This window comes from Chiloscyllium plagiosum, chromosome 6 (genome assembly GCF_004010195.1).
Source record: "Chiloscyllium plagiosum isolate BGI_BamShark_2017 chromosome 6, ASM401019v2, whole genome shotgun sequence".
NCBI lineage: Eukaryota > Metazoa > Chordata > Chondrichthyes > Orectolobiformes > Hemiscylliidae > Chiloscyllium > Chiloscyllium plagiosum.
The window spans coordinates 14,823,976-14,843,268 of record NC_057715.1 but is presented as its reverse complement, the minus strand read 5'-3'; the positions used below and the strand labels follow the sequence as shown (position 1 = coordinate 14,843,268).

Here is a 19,293-nt window from a genome sequence, read left to right as displayed (position 1 = left end):
CAAAGATGTGCAGGTTAGATGAATCGGCCATGCTAAATTGCCCATTGTATTCAGAGATGTATGGGTTAGTTGCATTAGTCAGGGGTAAATAAAGAGTAATAGGTTAGGGGAATGAATGTGGGTGGGTTACTCTTCAGAGGGTCAGTGTGGACTTGTTGGGCCAAATGGCCTGTTTCCACACTGTAGGCATTCTATGATTCTATGTTGTGTTATGTCTCACAATTAGTATGCAGCATATCCTTAAGAGATATACACATTCTATCCAGGCATCTCAGTATTCTGTAAGTTTCAATGAGAGAAATCCCCTCATCCTTCTAACCTCCACTAATTACATCCTCAGCCTCTCTTGCCAAGCACTTCATCTCCGAGATCATTCTCGTGAACCTCCTGGAGACCCCCTCCAATGCCAGCCAATCCTTCCTTAGAATGTAAAATTGCCTGGAAAGAAAAAAAGAACAACTATTTTATATTTATTTAGCACCTTTCACAGCTTCAATTTCCAATTGTGTTTTGTGGAACCTATTGGGTGCAAGTTGCGATATAAATATGACAGTGACCAGGTTCAAAACCAGTGCTTTGGAGATCATGAGGTTATGAAAGGTGTGAATGAAATGCAAATCTTACTGTCAATCACCATCTCTCTCTCTCTCTCTCTGTGCTTCAAGCAGGAAAGGCTGGATGGCTCACCATTTCCAACTATACTTCCACATTCTATCTGTATTCTCTTAGGTTAACAAGCAGGTGTTTGCTCAAATTGTTAGCACGATAGATACTTACTTTTGCTCATTAAATTTAAATGAAAATAAAATAATTTAACAGAATTATTTTAGTGTAAGTAATATTAGAATTTGAACTGACCCTGCTTAGTCAGAAATTGATCTCTTTTTTAGGAAAAGCTTCTGGCTACCTCAGTCCTGGTTTTCATACAGTGACGATACATCCATTATACATCCTATGTTTGATAAAGCCACCCTAGGGAGCATTTTGTGACTAGGACTTTCAGGCAATGCATGGGGTGGAGTTTCCAGTTGTTCACTGGTAGGATATATTCGTGATTGAAGCTCAAATCATATAGAATCATAGAACCCCTACAGTGCAGATAGCAGCCATTTTGCCCCATTAAGTGTGCACTGATCCTCTGAAAAGCAGCTCGCCCAAATTCACACCTTCATTCCCCATCGGATACCTGTAATCCCTCATTTACCGTGGCTAATCCACCTAGCATTCTGGGTGCTATGGGGCGATTAAGCAGCCCACCCACACCCACACCTCCATTCCCCCCTTAAACCTGTAATCCCTCATTTACCGTGGTTAATCCACCTAACATCCAGGGGGCTATGGGGCGATTTAGCATGGCCAATCAACCTCAGACAAGAGAAATTACCTGCAATCCAATTGCAGCATTAGGAAGCAGGAAAAAGCCATTCAGAGGTTTGAGCCTGTTTTGCCATTCAAATAGAAGAAGAATTGCCTCCACCCAGATCTGTTCCATGCTTCTTAATCTCCTTACCCCACATAAATCAATCAATCAGATTTAAACCCCTCACTCCCAACCGCCACCAAGAGTTTTAATTTTGGGTGGGACAGCAGGGTAAGTTCCAGATGCCCCCTCCCATTTTGCATTAAGAACTGCTTCCTGACATTACTGCTGAATGGCCTCACTGTTATTTTATAGCAACTGCACACTCCCCCCCACCACCCCCCCCCCCCCCCCACCTTTGCTCTGGACTCTTCCCCTACCCGCAACATCACTGTCAGTGAAGCAGTCCGATATCCTTAACATATTGTGAAACTAAAACAATGGCCAGCTGAATTTTCATGGGTTCTACACTAATATGATTGTGAAGAGTAAGTAAGAGAGTCAAGGGCTATGGGGAAAAGGCTGGAGAGCAGAATTGAGGATTATCAGATCAACCATCGTCTCATTGAATGTTGAAGCAAATTTGATGGGCTGAATGGCCTATTTCTGCTCCAACATCTTGTGATCTTAATGACTCCTCAAAGGAATCGACATCTATTTATGAGTTACAAGAATCCATTGATAGACCTCTGCATAGTCTGTTTCTTCCTGCTCACAATGGCACATGGAGCAGGTGCTGGATTTGAATTGATGTTAGATGGCAATTGCAGGAAGAAAACATTACAAAAGGGATATTTACTTGCATTTTTATAATGCCTTTTGTGAATTCAGATCTCTAAAGTGTTTTATAGCCCATTAAATGCATTTGGACTATACTTACTGCTGTAATTCGGAAGTACTGACCCTCTGACAGTGCAGCATTCCCTCAGCACTGACCCTCTGACAGTGCAGCATTCCCTCAGCACTGACCCTCTGACAGTGCAGCACTCCCTCTGTACTGACCTTCTGACAGTGCAGCATCCCTCAGTACTGACCCTCTGACAGTGCAGTTCAACTTCAGTACTGACCCTCTTGACAGTGCAGCACTCCCTCAGTACTGACCCTCTGACAGTGCAGCACTCCCTCAGCACTGACCCTCTGACAGTGCAGCATTCCTTCAGTAGTAACCCTCTGACAGTGCAGCACTCCCTCAGTACTGACCCTCTGACAGTGCAACACTCCCTCAGCACTGACCCTCTGACAGTGCGGCACTACCGCAGTACTGACCCTCTGACAGTGCAGCACTCCCTCAGTACTGACCCTCTGACAGTGCAGCACTCCCTCAGGACCGACTCTCTGACAGTGCAGCACTCCCTCATTACTAACCCTCTGACAGTGCAGCTCTCCCTCAATACTGACCGTCCGACAGCGCACTACTCCCTCAGTACTGACCCTCTGACAGTGCAAACTCCCTCAGTACTGGCCGTCTAACCGTGGGAGAGGGTGAATAGGTTAGGCTGTTTTCCCCGGGAGCATCAGAGGCTGAAGGTTGACCTTATGGAGATTTATAAAATCATGAGGGCATGGATAGGATAAATAGACAAGGTCTTTTCCCTGGGATGAGGGAGTCCAGAAGTAGAGGGCATAGGTTTAAGGTGAGAGGGCAAAGATAAAAAAGAGACCTAAGGAGCAACTTTTTCGCACAGAGGGTGGTACGTGTATGGAATGAGCTGCCAGAGGAAGTAGTGGAGGCTAGTACAATTGAAACATTTAAAAGACATCTGGATGGGTATGTAAATAGGAAAGGTTTGGGGGGATATTGGCCGGGTGCTGGTAGGTGGGACTAGATTGGGTTGGGATATCTTGTCGGCATGGACAAGTTAGACTGAAGAGTCTGTTTCTGTGCTGTACATCTCTATGACTCTATGACTCTATGACTCTATGATCTCCTGACAGTGCAGCTCTCCCTCAGTACTGACCCTCTGACAGTGCAGCACTCCCTCAGTACTGACCCTCTGACAGTGCAGTGCTCTCTCATTACTGACCTTCTAGCAATGCCACACTCCGTCATTATGAGATGGTCAGTTTGTAGAGTAGAGGTTTATAAAGAGGTTATAATAGGGGCTTATAGCACACAAACACCTGAGTCAGAGGTGAGAGTGACTGTGAGTCACAGAGTCATGGCTGGCACACATTGGAAAAAAACATCCCATTGTCTGAACATCTTTTCCGCTTTTTAATGAGTCAATGCTCAGCTCTCAGTTAATCAATGTCTCACTGTAATCTCACCACAATTTCTTGTTGAACTTTTGCTTCTCTCTGTTTGATGCCTTTATATTGACAGCCAGAGAATGACATTTGTTAACGAGACAAACAACTGATACCTTGTATCTATCCAGCTTTTTTAATGTAGCAAAATTATCACAAGTTATTTTATAGGAGTGATTTTCAAACAAAATTGAACCAGATAAAAAGACATGTGACTGAAAGTATGGTTGAAGAGATAGATTTTAGGAGCATCCGAACAGAAGAGAGGTTATTCGAGGGATTCAAAGAGGGAATCTCAGAATTTAGTGTTCAGACACCAGACGGCACACTCGCCAATGGTAGTGATAAGTAATGGGGATGCTTGAAGCCAGAATTGCAGGATCATAGTAATCACAGAGGATTCTAGGATTGAAGCAGAAGACAGAAACAGGGAGCGGTGAGATTTGAAAACTATGTTGAGTATTTTAAACTATGGCATGTAACTTGAAGGGGAACTCACTCATGCAAAAGACCTTCATCAGGAGTTTCCTGCTCCTCAGATGTTGCCTGACCTGCTGTGCTTTTCCAGCACCACTCTAATCTTGACTCTAATCTCCAGCATCTACACTACCCACTTCTGCGCAGTATTTATAAGGCTAACCCAGTTAACTTTCCAGTTATTGTTTGTATTTTTGGATGCCATTTTGTGGCACTGTATGAGTAGTGTCTAGTGGAAATGGTCTTAGACTGGAAACTTGGAAAGTAAGAGTTTAAATCCCAACAGGACAGGTTGTTGAACTAAACTCAATACTAATGAGTTTGTGTGTGTGCATGTATCCATCGTCCTTGGATTCCCAACCTTTACAGATGGGGTCGCCAGACGCTGGACTATCCAACACCGCTGTGAGCAAATACAGGGAAAGAACCTTAGGGCATTAAAGGCACTTATTTGAACACTTTCCACGCTGAAATAAAAACGTTTAGAATTGGAGAGGAGGAAGTTTTGATTGACAGTCAGGAAACATCCTACTGTTGAATGGAGAGTGAAGTTGGTCATCAATTATCCATGGACGACAGGGCATCATGAGAATGGACAGGGCTGGCAGCCAGTGGGAAGTCGTGTGATAACACCTCTCACAACATTTCAACACAAATAAAAACAAAATACTGGAGAAGCTCATAAAGTCTGGCAGCACCTGTAGAGAGTGAAATGTTTCAAAAGATAATGGAGACATGTACGAAGAGTAGTGCAATTATCACAGGTAGTTTTAATCTGCACATTCACTGGACAAATCGGGGGGCAAAGATAACATGAAAGACAAATTTGTAACAGATATCAGTGATTGTTTCCTAGAAAAGCATATTCTATCAATCTACCCAGGACCAGACTGTTTTCAATCTAGTGATGTGAAATGAGGGAGAATTAATCAGAGAGCTTATACTTAAGGATTCTCCAGGGTGAGGCGATGACAAAGCAAAATTTCAAATTCGGTTTGAGGGAGAGCAACTCAGCTCTCAAAGCAATTACCTCAAATTAAAAAAGGGCAATTACAGAGGTGCACGGAAAGCGATTTTTAAGGCAAACTGCAAAAATTAGATGAAGGAGAAGATAAATTAATGAGCAGTGGCAGATATGTAGGCAAATATTTTGTAACGCTCTGCAAAATAAATTCTGGTCAAAATGAAGAACTTGATGCAAAGGACAAACCATCCATGGTGCACAAAAGTAATCAAGGAGCATATCCCATAAAAAACTAAGACACACAAAGCAGCCAGAACTAGTGGCAGGCCAGAGGATTTGGAATATTTAGCGTCCAGCACCAGATGACTAAAAAGCTAATGAAGAGAGAGAAAATTGATTAAGAAAGTAAATTAGCAATAAATATACAATCAAACAGCAAAAGCTTCTTTGGATGCATAAAAAGAACAAGAGTTGCTAAAGTAAGTGTGGGACGCTTAAAGGATTTAATTGGGGAATTAATTAAGTGGAACTGGCAATAGGTAGTAAATTTAAATCAATATTTTGCATCAGTCTTTACAGTGGAGAACTTTATGAATATCTCAAATATATCAGGTAAACAAGTTGCTAATGAGAGGAAGCAGTCTGTCTCAAGAGGCAAAATATTTGAAAAACTATTGGGAGTAAAGGCAAACTAATCACCAGGATCTGATTGTCTGTATTCAAGGATGTTAAAGGAAACAGCTGCTGAGATAGTGGAGGCATTGGTTGAAACATTTCAGAACTCACTGGAGTCAATGAGGGTCTCAGTGGATTAGCAAACACTAATGTGACACCCCTATTCGACAAAGCAGGGAGATGAAAAGCAGGAAACTATAGGACAGTTAGCCTAACATCTTTTATAGGGAATACGCTAGAGTCCATTATTAAGGAAGAAAAAAAAGCAGGACATTTAGAAAGGTTTAACACAATCAAACTTAGTCAGCATGGTTTGATGGAAGAGAAATCATGTTTGACAAATTTACTAGAGTTTTATGAGGATGCAACAAGTGAAGTTGGTAACAGGAAAACCAGTAAATTTAGATTTCCAGAAGGCGTTTATTATGGTGCCACACAAAAAGTTATTTTCCGAGTTAGGAGCTCAAGGTTTTGGAATAATGTATCAGAATGGATTGATGATTGGTTAACACACAAAAATCAGAGTTGGGGCTAATGAGTAATTTTCTGGTAGGAAAGACATAACCAATGAACTGCTATAAGATCAAGTCCTGTGACTTCAGTTATTTACTATATTAAAAGGCAAAGAGTAGTGTATCAAAATTTGCTGATGATACAAATATAGGTGATAAGATGTGCTATGAAGTGGTCATGAGGAATCAGCAAGGGGATATAGAATGGTTGAGTGAGTATGCAAAAAACTTGGCAGGTGGAGTTTAATGTTGGAAAGTATGATGTTTTGCACTTTTGCAGGGAGATTCAAAAGGCAGCCTATTATTTAAATAGAGAGAGAATCCAAAAAAGTGCAGCACAAAGGGATCTGGGTGTTCTTGCGTATGAAACACAAAAAGGTTAGCATGCAGTGAGGCAAGTAGTTAAGAAGACAAATAGCATTTTAGCCTATATTGCTAGAGGGTTGGAGTTATGCAGGTTGTTGGTAAGGTTGCGCCTGTAACACTGTACAGTTTTGGTTCCCATTTTTAAAAAGGGATGAACTGGCACTGGAGGTAGTTCAAAAGAACCTCACTAGCCTGATTGCAGGAAAGAAGAGGTTGACTTATCAAGAACAGCTAAACAGGTTGCTCATTAGAGAATAGATATTGAGAAGATGTTTGGGGAGTTTTGAACTTGGGGTGTGGGGGGTGGTGGGGCATAATTAAAGAATAAAGGGAAATTCATTGAAAATTGAGATGGAAAGGAATTTCTTTTCCCAGAGGCTTTTGAACGCCTGGTATCCTTTAACACAGAGTGCTCCATAGGCTAGATCACTGGAAGTATTTAAAGAGGAAGTAGATTTTTGAAATATCAAGTAGTTGAGATCTGTGAGGAGCTGGCATGAAAAGAGAGTTGAAGTCTGAGGCAGATCAGTCATGATCTTATTGATCCATCTTGCACACGAAACATCGACTTCTTCATCTCCTGATGCTGCCTGGCTGGCTGTGTTCCTCCAGCCTTCTGATGCTGCCTGGCTGGCTGTGTTCCTCCAGCCTTCTGATGCTGCCTGGCTGGCCATGTTCCTCCAGCCTTCTGATGCTGCCTGGCTGGCTGTATTCTTCCAGCCTCCTGTTTGTCTACCTTGGAATCCAGCCTCTGCAATTTTTTTGTCTCTAACCAATGACCTTGTTGAATGGCAGGGTGGGCTTGAAGGACCTTCTCCTGCTCTTGCTTTTTATGCTATTTGCTTTTTACATCCCACTTATCACCTTCAGCCTGTCTCACTCTTTTTCTGACATGTGTACCTGTTCTGGCCCTGCCCAGTTCAGCACTCCTACACTTTTGAGCTCCTGTTAATCACACAACAAACAACCGCAATCTCCATTTCATGTTTGTTTTATGACTTTTACCTCTCATCAATCCACTTTCTTTTGCCTGAATGCAACAGAAGATGAAAGCGAAGCAAGGTTATGAAGGATGTGAAATGCTTGCAAAACCATTACTGAGCTGCAGCCGTGCGAAGGTACAGGTTCTGAAGTGCTGAGTGGAAACAATAGATCGGAGAGAGTACTGAGGTGGTGAAACCTTTGCTGGTGGGACATTGTTGTGGGGTGGTTTCAGAACAACCTATGAGCATCATCCTCCCACATCCTGTTCAAATTCAGTACAGAAAGACGAGGTAAAGGGCACAACTTTCAAATTGCACATTTGGAAAATACATCTCACAGATTGCACACTTCAGGTTGAGGCTTGGGAGTCAAATTAAGAAGAAAAATAATGTCTGCATTTCCTACTGGAATGGATCTGTTTCTGGAAAGAAAAAGTGCAGCAAATGTTTTAAAGATACAAATCTTCAATTTATTGTTTCGGGTGGTGTTCAATAATAATTTTCTTAGACTGCATTGAACATTTCCTCACTCACAGGAGCTTATACAGCTAAACAACACAGTTTATTCAGTGTGAAGGGTATAGTACCGTTCAACAAGGACAGCATTCAGGCCATTATTCCCATGCCAGCTCTTTCAAAAAGTGATCCTAATAGTCTGGCTCACTTGCTCCTTCTTCCCAGACCCACAGAGATTTCCCTCTTCAAGTAGTTATTCAATTCCTTTTGATAATTATAAATGCAAAAACATTCAAGGGTTGAGGGTTGACCGTGTAATAATTTTTAACACACTCTTCTGTACCAAATCAAAACTCGGACATAATGATCAATGAGCTCACTAAATTGCACAAAATATATGGATAGTTAGGATTCAACTTTTATTGATTTATGAGTAGTTGATTTTGAACAATAGCTTGCATTTATATAGCTTCTTAAATGCTGTAAAACATCACAAGAGACTTGGCAGGGGAAAGGCTCAAAAAGTTGATATCAAGCCACATACTAGGACCATTGATCAAAGAGGTAGATCATAAAGTGTGCCTTTAAGGAGAACAGTGAATTGGAGAATGGGAGAGAAAATCAGCGTTGCGAATGTCCAGCCACCAGTGATAGAGTGATAAATATTGAGGATGCAAAAGAAGTTAGCTTTGAAGAATTGCAGAGATCTTAGAGTGTTGTGGATGAGATTACAGAGAGGGGTTGGAAGGGGGGGTTTTGAAAATAAAGCTAAAAGATTTAAAATAAACCTTAAAATTATCTTGGCAGTTGTAATTTGACAACAAAGCTGTACTTGTGCACTTTTATTTCAAGCATTTCACTCTGTCTTGTTTTATTTGTCCCTGCCACTGACCCGAGACCACTTCATTGACAGCCACACCCAGTCCACCGCACCCCACCACTGGTTATCAGAGCTCTTCATCTTGAGCAATTTGCACAAGGGACTGCACACCACAATCACCACTTTTAAAGTATTTTCCATCTATTATTTACCAATCTCTCTCCTTAACAGCCTTCACCACTGATACATTAGCTTATCTGCTTGATGATGTTTTGACCATGACGTAATAAATCAATTGTCAGAAGACAATAGGAACAGGAGGAGACCTTTAACATCTCCCCCCGCCCCCCATTCACCAAGCCTGTTCTGCCTTTCAGCTAGATCGTGTCATGTCCCATCGTACCTCTTCTGACTTTAAATAAGATATGTTGACAAATGTTATCACCAAGAAAAATAAAATATATGAATTTTTTCATTGAAAAATATCGAAGATTTGTGGGTTCTGAGGAAAACTGTACTCCTCAAGATTGAAAGTAGTGAAGTTGCTCATTTTAATACGGCAAAAAGGTTTTCTTGTGGATCACTTCAGTTCAGATGCTGCTTCAAAACATAGTTAAAAATCACACAACACCAGATTATAGCCCAATAGGTTTATTTGGAACCACTAGCTTTCAGAGCACTGCTCCTTCATCAGGTGATTGTGGAGAATAAGATTGTAAGACACAGAATTTACAGTGTGATGTAACTGAAATCACATATTGAAAAAGACCTGAATTGTTTGTTAAGTCTCTCATCTTTTAGAATGACCATGTTGGTTTCAGTTCAATTCTTCAAGTGAATTACATTTTACTTTGCTCAAAAACTGCATGAATCCATGTAAGATTCTATAAATCAATTTTTTAGATTAGAATCAGTCTGACCATTGTGGCACAGACACCCTCATAGGGAGCTAACACCTTCAATACCTTATCTGGGCCGACATGACACCAATTGTTAAAGTTCACTTGAGAATGTAACTTTTAAAAAAAGTTTTACGATTTACATATGAAAGAACTGAAACCAATATGTTCTTGTAAAAGATGAGAGATTGAGTTACTTGCTGGGCAATTTCAGAGGGTAGTTAAGAACAGACCAGGTGAGGGAGACAGATTTCCTCTCTTAACAGCATTGGTGAGCCAATAGGCTCTTACAACAGTCGATGGTAGATGCATGGACATCATTACTGGGACTAGTTTCAATTCTCAAAGTTATTAACTGGATTCAAATTCCTGTATGAGATTTGATCCTATATAAAACATTAACCTGGAACTCTATATTGCTAATTCAGTGACAAATAGTGGATGGGGTCACAGTTACAACATTTACAAGACACTTCTGTAAGTACATGGTAGGAAAGGTTTGGGCCAGGGACAGCTAGATGGGACTAGTTTAGTTTGGGATTAATTTCGGCATGGACTGGTTGGACTGAGGGGTCAGTTTCTGTGTTGTATGACTCTATAACTCTATGACATTACTGCTACAGTGCCATCTCCAACTCACAGGATATTCCCCAGTATCCAATCTTCAAATCAGGACACTTGGCAATATTGCATCCCAGTCACTGCCTGATATCCAATCCAAGAGAAATGGTACTTCTTTGTCTCTTCTGCTTTTGCCTATCACTTTCTCACTGCTTTTGTCTTCTGTTCCTGTCATTGTCTGTGTCTCCCTTTCATTGTTTTCACTTCCCCCACTCTCACCTTCTCCCTGATTTCATCTTGCTCTATCTCTGACCCTGCTGTTTATCACTCTTTTTTTCCATTTTCCCCCTGTTGCTTTCTCTCTCATTCTCTTTACTCTTTCCTTCTCCGTTATCCTGGGCCATTTCCCCATGTGAGGAGCAGTACTGGGGTAATGGACAGAAAGAGGATGAAAATCTACTCCTGGTCACACCAAGCGGCACAAAATCAAGGGGTGATTGTGGTGACAACAATGCACTCAGTTTGTAACAAGCATGTTTTTCACATTTTAAATTAGCATAACTGAAAAACATCTGAATTTTTCTTTTACAGAAAATCATTTGTGTTCATTAGGAGTGGGATATCCAAGGGCGAAGTTCAATTGTTCTACTGGAGACCGTCTGACATTGAACTGTACTGTCGTGTATTGTAAAGATATCAAATTGATTGCACACTGGTGTAAAATTCATTCAAATAGCTGTCAGCCAATCAATAAAATAACAAAATACCAGTTAACGGATACCAGTGCTACAGAGCAACAAATGCTTGTAGTTTACACAATCTCTTCCATCAACTTGACTGACAATGGCACCTACCGATGTCAAGCTTATCAAAATAATATAACAGCAAAGGGAAACACCATCAGTGTGAATGTGTTTGGTAAGTGTTGATACTTGTGTGACTAAGAATACTTTTCAACTGAAACACTTTTCCTTTGCATTTAAGGAAAATAATTTAATTGCATTTTTCATGTTGCCTGAAAATTCAATGAAGCGGAACCCGAGGAATTGAAATGTTGCCAGTTCAGCTGAGCCCATAACCTCAGCAACACCAAACAAAACAGCTCATCCTTGTTACCTCCAGACTCAATTATTCCAATGCATTCCTGACTGGTCTTCTATTGTCCACTGTCTGTAAACTGGAACCCATCCAAAACTCTCCCCCTCCACACCAGAGGCTGTTTACCCCTCAACTCCTGTGCTTGCTGAGCCATGTTGGCTCCCAGTCCAGCATTTCCCATTGTTCTTTTCAAAGCTCTGCATGGTCTCACTGACATTACTCCAGTCGTATATTGCTCCAATATCTACGTATGCCTCAAATATGGCCTTTCCTGCACACCTCCCCCAAAATTGCATTGCAGAACTATTGGTGCCTCTGTGACCCCTTCTTAAATCTTTCTGACCCTTTATGCTCTCTTTCCTCCAAGCAAATTTTGAGAAGGTTTGTAGCTCAGATTGAGGTTCTGGATGTAGGTTTGCTCGCTGAGCTGGCCAGTATAAAATCAGTATTAGTCATTTACAAAATACCTTGCAAGAACTGTAAGAACTGTGAGAAACAAAAACTACATTGGACAAACATGCAGAAAACTAGCCACCAGGATACATAAACATCAACAAGCCACAAAAACAACATGACCCTCTCTGACTAGTATCCTTTCATACAGATAAGGAAGGACACCACTTTGACTGGGACAACATATCCATCCTAGGACAAGCCAAATAGAGACATGCATGAGAATTCCTAGAAGCATGGCATTCCAACCAGAAATCTATCAATAAACACATCAAGTTAGACCCCAACTACCTGAGAAAAAGAACCGGAAATGACATCACCACAGGAAATGACATCACCAAACCAAAGAAACCCAAACATATAATTAGCAAGCAAAAATTATTAGCAGTGCTTTGCCCAGAGGCCCACTGAAGATGATACCTAGTAGGGTGATGAAACATCTGGAAATAAACTTTCCAGCTCAGCGAGCAAACCTACATCCTTTCCTCCTTTTAGGCATTTTTTAAAACATGCCTCTCTGACCAAACTTTCACCATATTTCTCTTGATATCCCCTAATGTGTTTAGTATAATTTCTTCCTTTCCAACTTGCACTCCTCCAAAGCACTTTGAGACATCTCATAAGCTGAAGATGCTATATCTCATTACTATATCTCTATACCTCAATATAACCTTGGTTTAAACATAGACAAAAGAGTTGAATTCTAGGGTCAGGTTCAAGTGATTGCCCTTGACATCAAGGCTGCATTTGACTGCGTGTGGCACCTAGCCGTCCTACCAGAACTGGAATCAGTGGCAATCAGTGGACATGTTTATTGCCTGGCACCTTTGTGGTGTGAAGGTTACATGACACTTAACAGTCCAAGTCTGGGTGTTTGTCTTGATCTTGCTGCATTTGCACATGGACTCAGGAGATGTGAATGGTGCTGAACATTATACCATCATCAGGAAACATCCCCACTTCTGACCTTATGATGGAGGGAAGATCATTGATGAAGCAGCTAAATATGGTTGCATCTATGACACTACCCTGGAAAACTTCTGGAGGGATGTCCTGTTTGAGATGGTTGACTTCCACCAATGACAACCATCTTCTTTTGTGTCTAGTGTGAGTCGGATTGGCAGAGAGTCCCTGATTCCCTCTGATTCCAGTTCTGGTAGGACGGCTAGATGCCACACCCAGTCAAATGCAGCCTTGATGTCAAGGGCAATCACTTGAACGTGACCCCAGAATTCAACTCTTTTGTCTATGTTTAAACCAAGGTTATATTGAGGTATAGAGATATAGTAATGAGATATAGCATCTTCAGCTTATGAGATGTCTCAAAGTGCTTTAGAGGAGTGCAAGTTGGAAAGGAAGAAATTATACTAAACACATTAGGGGATATCAAGAAAGAATCTAACCATCATTCCTTGACATTCAATTGCATTGCATTACCATCACTAAATCTTCCACTTTCAATATCCTTGGAGTTACCATTGACCAAAACCTGATTAAAGAGGCATCTCTACCTTCCCAAACTTAGCAATGCAAGGAGCAAACCAAGTTGCCTCCACCCTTAAGTTTGAGCCAGGCATGTCTTTGTGAGACACACTAGGCTCCTGCTGCTCATCCAGAGCTGTATAGTTCAAAACTCTTTCCTGATATTTTTCCTGAAATGTTCTCTATTTACTACTTGCACTTTGTTCTCTCTTTGCCATTTTTATCTCTCTATCCACTCTCCTCTCTGCACTCTGTTCCTCTCTCTTTCTCTCTCTCTTTGTCTTTCCTTCCCTTTTTCTTGAAATTCTAATTTCCACTTCTGCAATTTTAATCTCTCAATACTCTAACAGTTCACTGTCATCAATTTCCACCTTTGAACTACTGGCTGCCCCTTTTAAAATCTCAGGGTTTGGGGGTTTGAGTAGATTTCCAATCCTGAATGCTGCATTAAACATTTTAACTGTTTGAAAGACAGAACTTTTAATTCCTCAAAACTACCGTCCTTTAATTATACTGGAAATGCACCATCATTGAGCGAGAACATTATTATGTTGGAACAAGTAAAAGGAGAAAGCCTTTTGCAACTTGCTTTTTAAAATGGTTTCAAAGTAACAATTTAGCAACTATAAATAATTCTTTTGTTTCATGTATGGGTCAAATAGCAGTCCCAATTCCCAATTTGTTACAATGAGACTGCGAATAAAATTCTCATTTTATTACGCTTCCACACAGGATAATCTCTTGGATGAGGAGGGATGAATAAATTCGCCTTCTTTATTCACCTTCCCCTTTAGTTGGTTGTGGCAAATTTAATTTCCAAAACATCCTCTCTCCTGTGGATTATTTACTCACAGGCTAAAGAATTTATGTTTTAAAAGGAGACAATGTAATCAAGTTTTCTTGATCTGGTAATCCCAACAGTCCCAACAGTCATTGTTTTAGCTCAATGTCCATTTCTAAAGAAAAGAATCACGGGTTGGAATTAAATGTTTGACACGACCGTCAGCAGTCAAATATCATGATCCTTGATCATGAGAGTAAATCATGCCTTCAGGTACAGACCTACTTACAGGACAGCAGTCTGTCAAGTACTGACCCTCAAACACTGCAGTACATCTCAGTTCTAACCCTCAAACACTGGTGCACTCCCTGAGTACTGAGTCTCCAAAATTGCACTATCCTCTCAGTACTAACTCTCTGCAGTGTAACACATGCTCAGTATTGACCCTCTGACAGTGCAGCTCTCTCTCAGTACTGACCCCATAACAGTGCAGCGCTCCCTCAGTACTGACCCCCTGACAGTGCAGCTCTCCCTCAGTATTGACCCTCTGACAGTGCAGCACTCCCTCAGTATTGATCTTCTGACAATGCCGCACTCCCTCTGTACTGACCCCCTGACAGTGCAGCTCTCCCTCAGTATTGACCCTCTGACGGTGCAGCACTCACTCAGTACTGATCCTCTGACAGTGCAGCACTCCCTCAGTGTTGACCCATTACAGTGCAGCACTCCCTCAGCACTGACCCTCTGACAGTGCAGCACTCCCTCAGTGTTGACCCATGACAGTGCAGCACTCCCTCAGTACTGACCCCCTGACAGTGCAGCACTCCCTCAGTATTGACCCTCTGACAGTGCAGCACTCCCTCAGTGTTGACCCATGACAGTGCAGCACTCCCTCAGCACTGACCCTCTGACAGTGCAGCACTCCCTCAGTATTGATCCTCTGACAGTGCGGCTCTCCCTCTGTACTGACCCCATGACAGTGCAGCTCTCCCTCAGTACTGACCCCCTGACATTGCAGCTCTCCCTCAGTATTGACCCTCTGACAGTGCAGCACTCGCTCAGCACTGACCATCTGACAGTGCAGCACTCCCTCAGTGTTGACCCATGACAGTGCTGCACTCCCTCAGTACTGACCCCCTGACAGTGCAGCACTCCCTCAGTATTGACCCTCTGACAGTGCAGCACTTCCTCAGTATTGATCCTTTGACAGTGCAGCACTCCCTCAGTACTGATCCTCTGATAGTGCAGCACTCCCTCAGTACTGACCCCATGACAGTGCAGCACTGCCTCAGTACTGACTCCCTGACAGTGCAGCACTCCCTCAGCACTGACCCTCTGACAGTGCAGCACTCCCTCAGTACTGACCCCTCCCCCACTAATAGTGCAATGCTTCATTACTGAGTCTCCACCACTCCCTTTATTGTTACATCAGAATGCATTCTCCACATGACACTAAGGCAGGTGATATCACAATTAATGCATAATAACCAGCCATATCTACACAATATTAAAGCAACCATGGGTGAAGGTTTAGATTAATTCAGAATCTTGAAGGTTCAGATTGATGTGCAACAGATGTGAAGTTTTAATTCTCATCTGCCAAAGTCATTACGTTGTGTCTATATTCATGTTGTTTACTTTGAACCAAATTCCTGTTACAAAGGTAAGTTGTTTATTTTCATTCAGGATGTGGGAACTACTGGCAAGTTGGCATTTGTTTCCAAGTCCAGTGACACTTTGAGAAGTTGGTGTGCAGACTGTGAGGTGTAATGGCATCCACAGGGCTGGTAGGGAACAAGTTCTAGAGTTTTGACCCAGTGACAGTGTTGGAGTAGTTTGCATTTCCAAGCCAGGATGGTGTGTTATTTGGAGAGAAACGTAGAAGTGGTGGTATTCCCATGTATCTGCTGTCCTTGTCCTTTTTGGTGGTAGAGATTGCAGGTTTGGAAGGTGCTGTTTAAGGAGCTTTGGTTAGTTGCTGTAATGTATCTTGTGGATTGTGCACACTACTGCTACTGCGCATTAAGATGCTGGATGGATACTAATGGTACTTTAAAGTAAACTCAGGATCAGCTTTTTAATTTATTGACATCTTTCTTAATTCCTGCTTTGCTCCTGATTAACTCCAAATGTTGCTTGGCTGGGTAAATGTAACATTTGTGAACCTGCTTGGTAGGGTTTGTGCTCAGGAGCTATGATAAGGTTACATAAGCCCATGTAGAGTTACAGATGATAAATGCAATGAGTGTTATATCTGGCATTTTCAGATATTTGTTTTGAAACTACATTTCTTTGTCTCTCTAGAACCAAAAAAGCAGAATGACACGATCAATGTCACTGGTGAGTCCTAAGCTAAATGTTTTAGTTTACATTGGAAGATGAGTTTTATGCTTTTGGTTTCACTTCTATGTTAATCTGACACACCCTTGGTGTGTTTGTAATAAAAGCAAATTAATTGTTTCTTATTAGCAGCATCTTTTAGCTATTCCGTATTTACTCTGAAACCTCACAAAATTCTCATGAAATGACATATCAGTCAGGTTTCAATGGCTCAAATCTTCCAACAAAGAAGTACTCAATGAGTGGCAGAACACTAGGAATCTCTGAGGGGAACAGGGGGATCTTGGGATACTTGTCCATAAATCCCTGAATGTAGCAGGACAGGTTAATTGGGTGGTTAGGCATACAGGACATTTTATCAATTGTTAAAAATCACACAACACCAGGTTATAGTCTAACACATTTATTTGGGGAACACTCCCAGTCAGGGAACACTTCAGCGGACAGGGACATTCGGCCTCGGATCTTCAGGTGACCATCCCCCAAGCTGGACTTCAGGATACACAATAACGCAGAGAGGCTGAGCAGAGGCTGATGGCCAAGTTCGGTACCCATGGGGATGGCCTCAACCGGGACCTTGGGTTCATGTCGCACTACAGGTGACCCCATTGCACTATACACTCTCTCACACACATGCACACACACACTTACATACTCACACACTCATATAGACCCTCTCTCATACACACGATCTCTCTCATACATGCACACATACAGCCCTCGCACTCGCATCCACACACCATCAGACCCACACACTTTACCAGCATGCACACTCAAAATACACACTCTTTCATGCACACTCAGACTCATGCACATGCACACATGTAAACTCTCTCTCACACATAATGCATGCACACACACATATAAGTCTATGAGATGTATTTGTATTTGCAGATACATTCTAATTTGTTGTAAAGGCACACAACCTGCAGACAGTCAATGCAAGCAGTCAATCCATGTAATATTTTATAAACTCCTACTTTGGAAATAGAACCAGTCTGACTCAAGATACAAACAGACTCTAACCTCACACCTTTAATGCATTGTCTATGCTGAGATGTCACCTGTTTTTATAAAACCTTAAGTTATCTCAATAATCTGACTTAAAAGAAATTCTGGGGTTTACATATTAATGAACCAAAAACTGCAACCAATTCTCAAGATGAAAGACTTAACAGCAATGTAAGTTTATTCAATATATCATGTCAGTTGCATGACACTGTAATCTTTCACTATAAATTCTATGTCTAATCATCCTCTTCCAAAACTACCTGACAAAGGAACAGCATTCCAAAAGCTAGTGCTTCCAGATAAACCTGTTGGACTGTAACCTGGTTGTGTGTGATTTTTAATGCTGTCCAGCCCAGTTCAACAACGGTTCCTCCACATCATGTTTATCGATTGCGGCATTGATCCTAAGAGCAGGGAGGTTATGTTGGAGCTTATGTTGTACAAAGTTTTGGTCAGGCCAGAGCTGGAGTACCGTGTGCAGTTCTGGTCACCACACTATAGGAAGGATATGCTTGTACAAGAAGGGGGTGCAGAAGAGGTTTACCAGAACGTTGACTGGGATGGAGCATTTCAGTGATGAAGGGAGACTGAATAAACTCTTTTCTTTAGAACGAAGAAGTTTGAGGTTGGGGGGAGCCTGACAGAGACGGAAAAGATCAGGAAGGGTATGGACAGGGAGGATAGCAAGCTGCTGTTCTCCTTAGTTGAAGGGTCAACCAGGAACAGGCATATTTTTAAGGTGAAAAGCGGGAAGTTTTGAGAGGATTTGAGGAAAAATGTTTTCATCCAGAGGGTGGTGAGAATCTGGAATACACTGTCTGGGATGGTAGTCAAGGCAGAACACCTCATAATCTTCAAAAAGTACTTGGATGAGCACTTGAAGTCTCAGAACCTTTAGGTCTACGGGCCTAGTGTGGGCAGGTGGCACTAGTGCAGACAGGTCAGCACAGACTTAACGGATCGAAGGGCCCCTTCCCTGCTGTATAGCTCTCTATCACTAAGTGGTGAACACTGTCAGATCACATTAGCTCCTGTTTCTTTCCGTAAAAGTGGAGCTCCACATTTCTAGCTAGATCTTCCAATCCTAATTTCTTCAGAAATGCTGAGCACATGTTAGATCAAAGGCCTTCCCTTTGGTGTAGGATCATTTCTGGAGGACAAGCCAAGCTCCCAGCCCGCACATTCTGTTCTCACATTCTGCTCGGTCTTCATTCACTAGGCACTGAGATGTTCTAACAGCTCTTCAGTGTGTCGGTGAATGAATGTGAGTGGGCTAAGCAGGTGAGAGAGGGGTAGGGATGTGAGATAACTGGGTGGAATGGAAAGCTGTGTAGGGGAGGTGGGCAGGTAGAAAGGAAAGGCGTTAGGGTAACAAGTCGGCCAGGGTGGCAAGTAGACTGGTGGAAGGTGTTTGTTGAGTGGGTTGGCGGGATGGTTGAAAGGTTGGGAGGAGTTGTCAAATTTGGGTCTGGTCAGGTTGGATCAGGCAGGGGTTGGCATTGGATGGCCAATGGATGAAGTCTGGATGGATGCGGGGCATCAATTATATAGTTACCCAGGAGTTAGTCATAGTTTTAATTTGTCTAATATTTCCAGTTAATTACTCAGTTAAGTAACTGAGTTGTCATTTTCTTGGAGACTCTCAGGGCTTCCTGGGAAAGTCCCATGACATTGCTGTGTCGGGACTCCTGTGTTGTCCTGACACATATTTCTGATTGTAGATTGAGTCTCCGCTAGCCTAGCGACTGAATGATCTGAGCCACTGATTCTTATTTCAATCAATATTGTCATCCACATTAGACACAGTC

General features: G+C 42.0%; 1 protein-coding gene across 1 annotated transcript in view; it reads left to right on the top strand.

Annotated features, from left to right (window-relative positions):
* Positions 1-19,293, top strand: part of si:ch211-214p13.8 (B- and T-lymphocyte attenuator) — a 57,171-nt gene that overhangs the window by 30,178 nt on the left and 7,700 nt on the right. The window contains exons 2-3 of the mRNA XM_043691264.1: positions 10,912-11,238; positions 16,439-16,474. Coding sequence (XP_043547199.1) covers positions 10,912-11,238; positions 16,439-16,474 — 363 coding nt within the window. The remainder of the gene's footprint in view (positions 1-10,911; positions 11,239-16,438; positions 16,475-19,293) is intronic.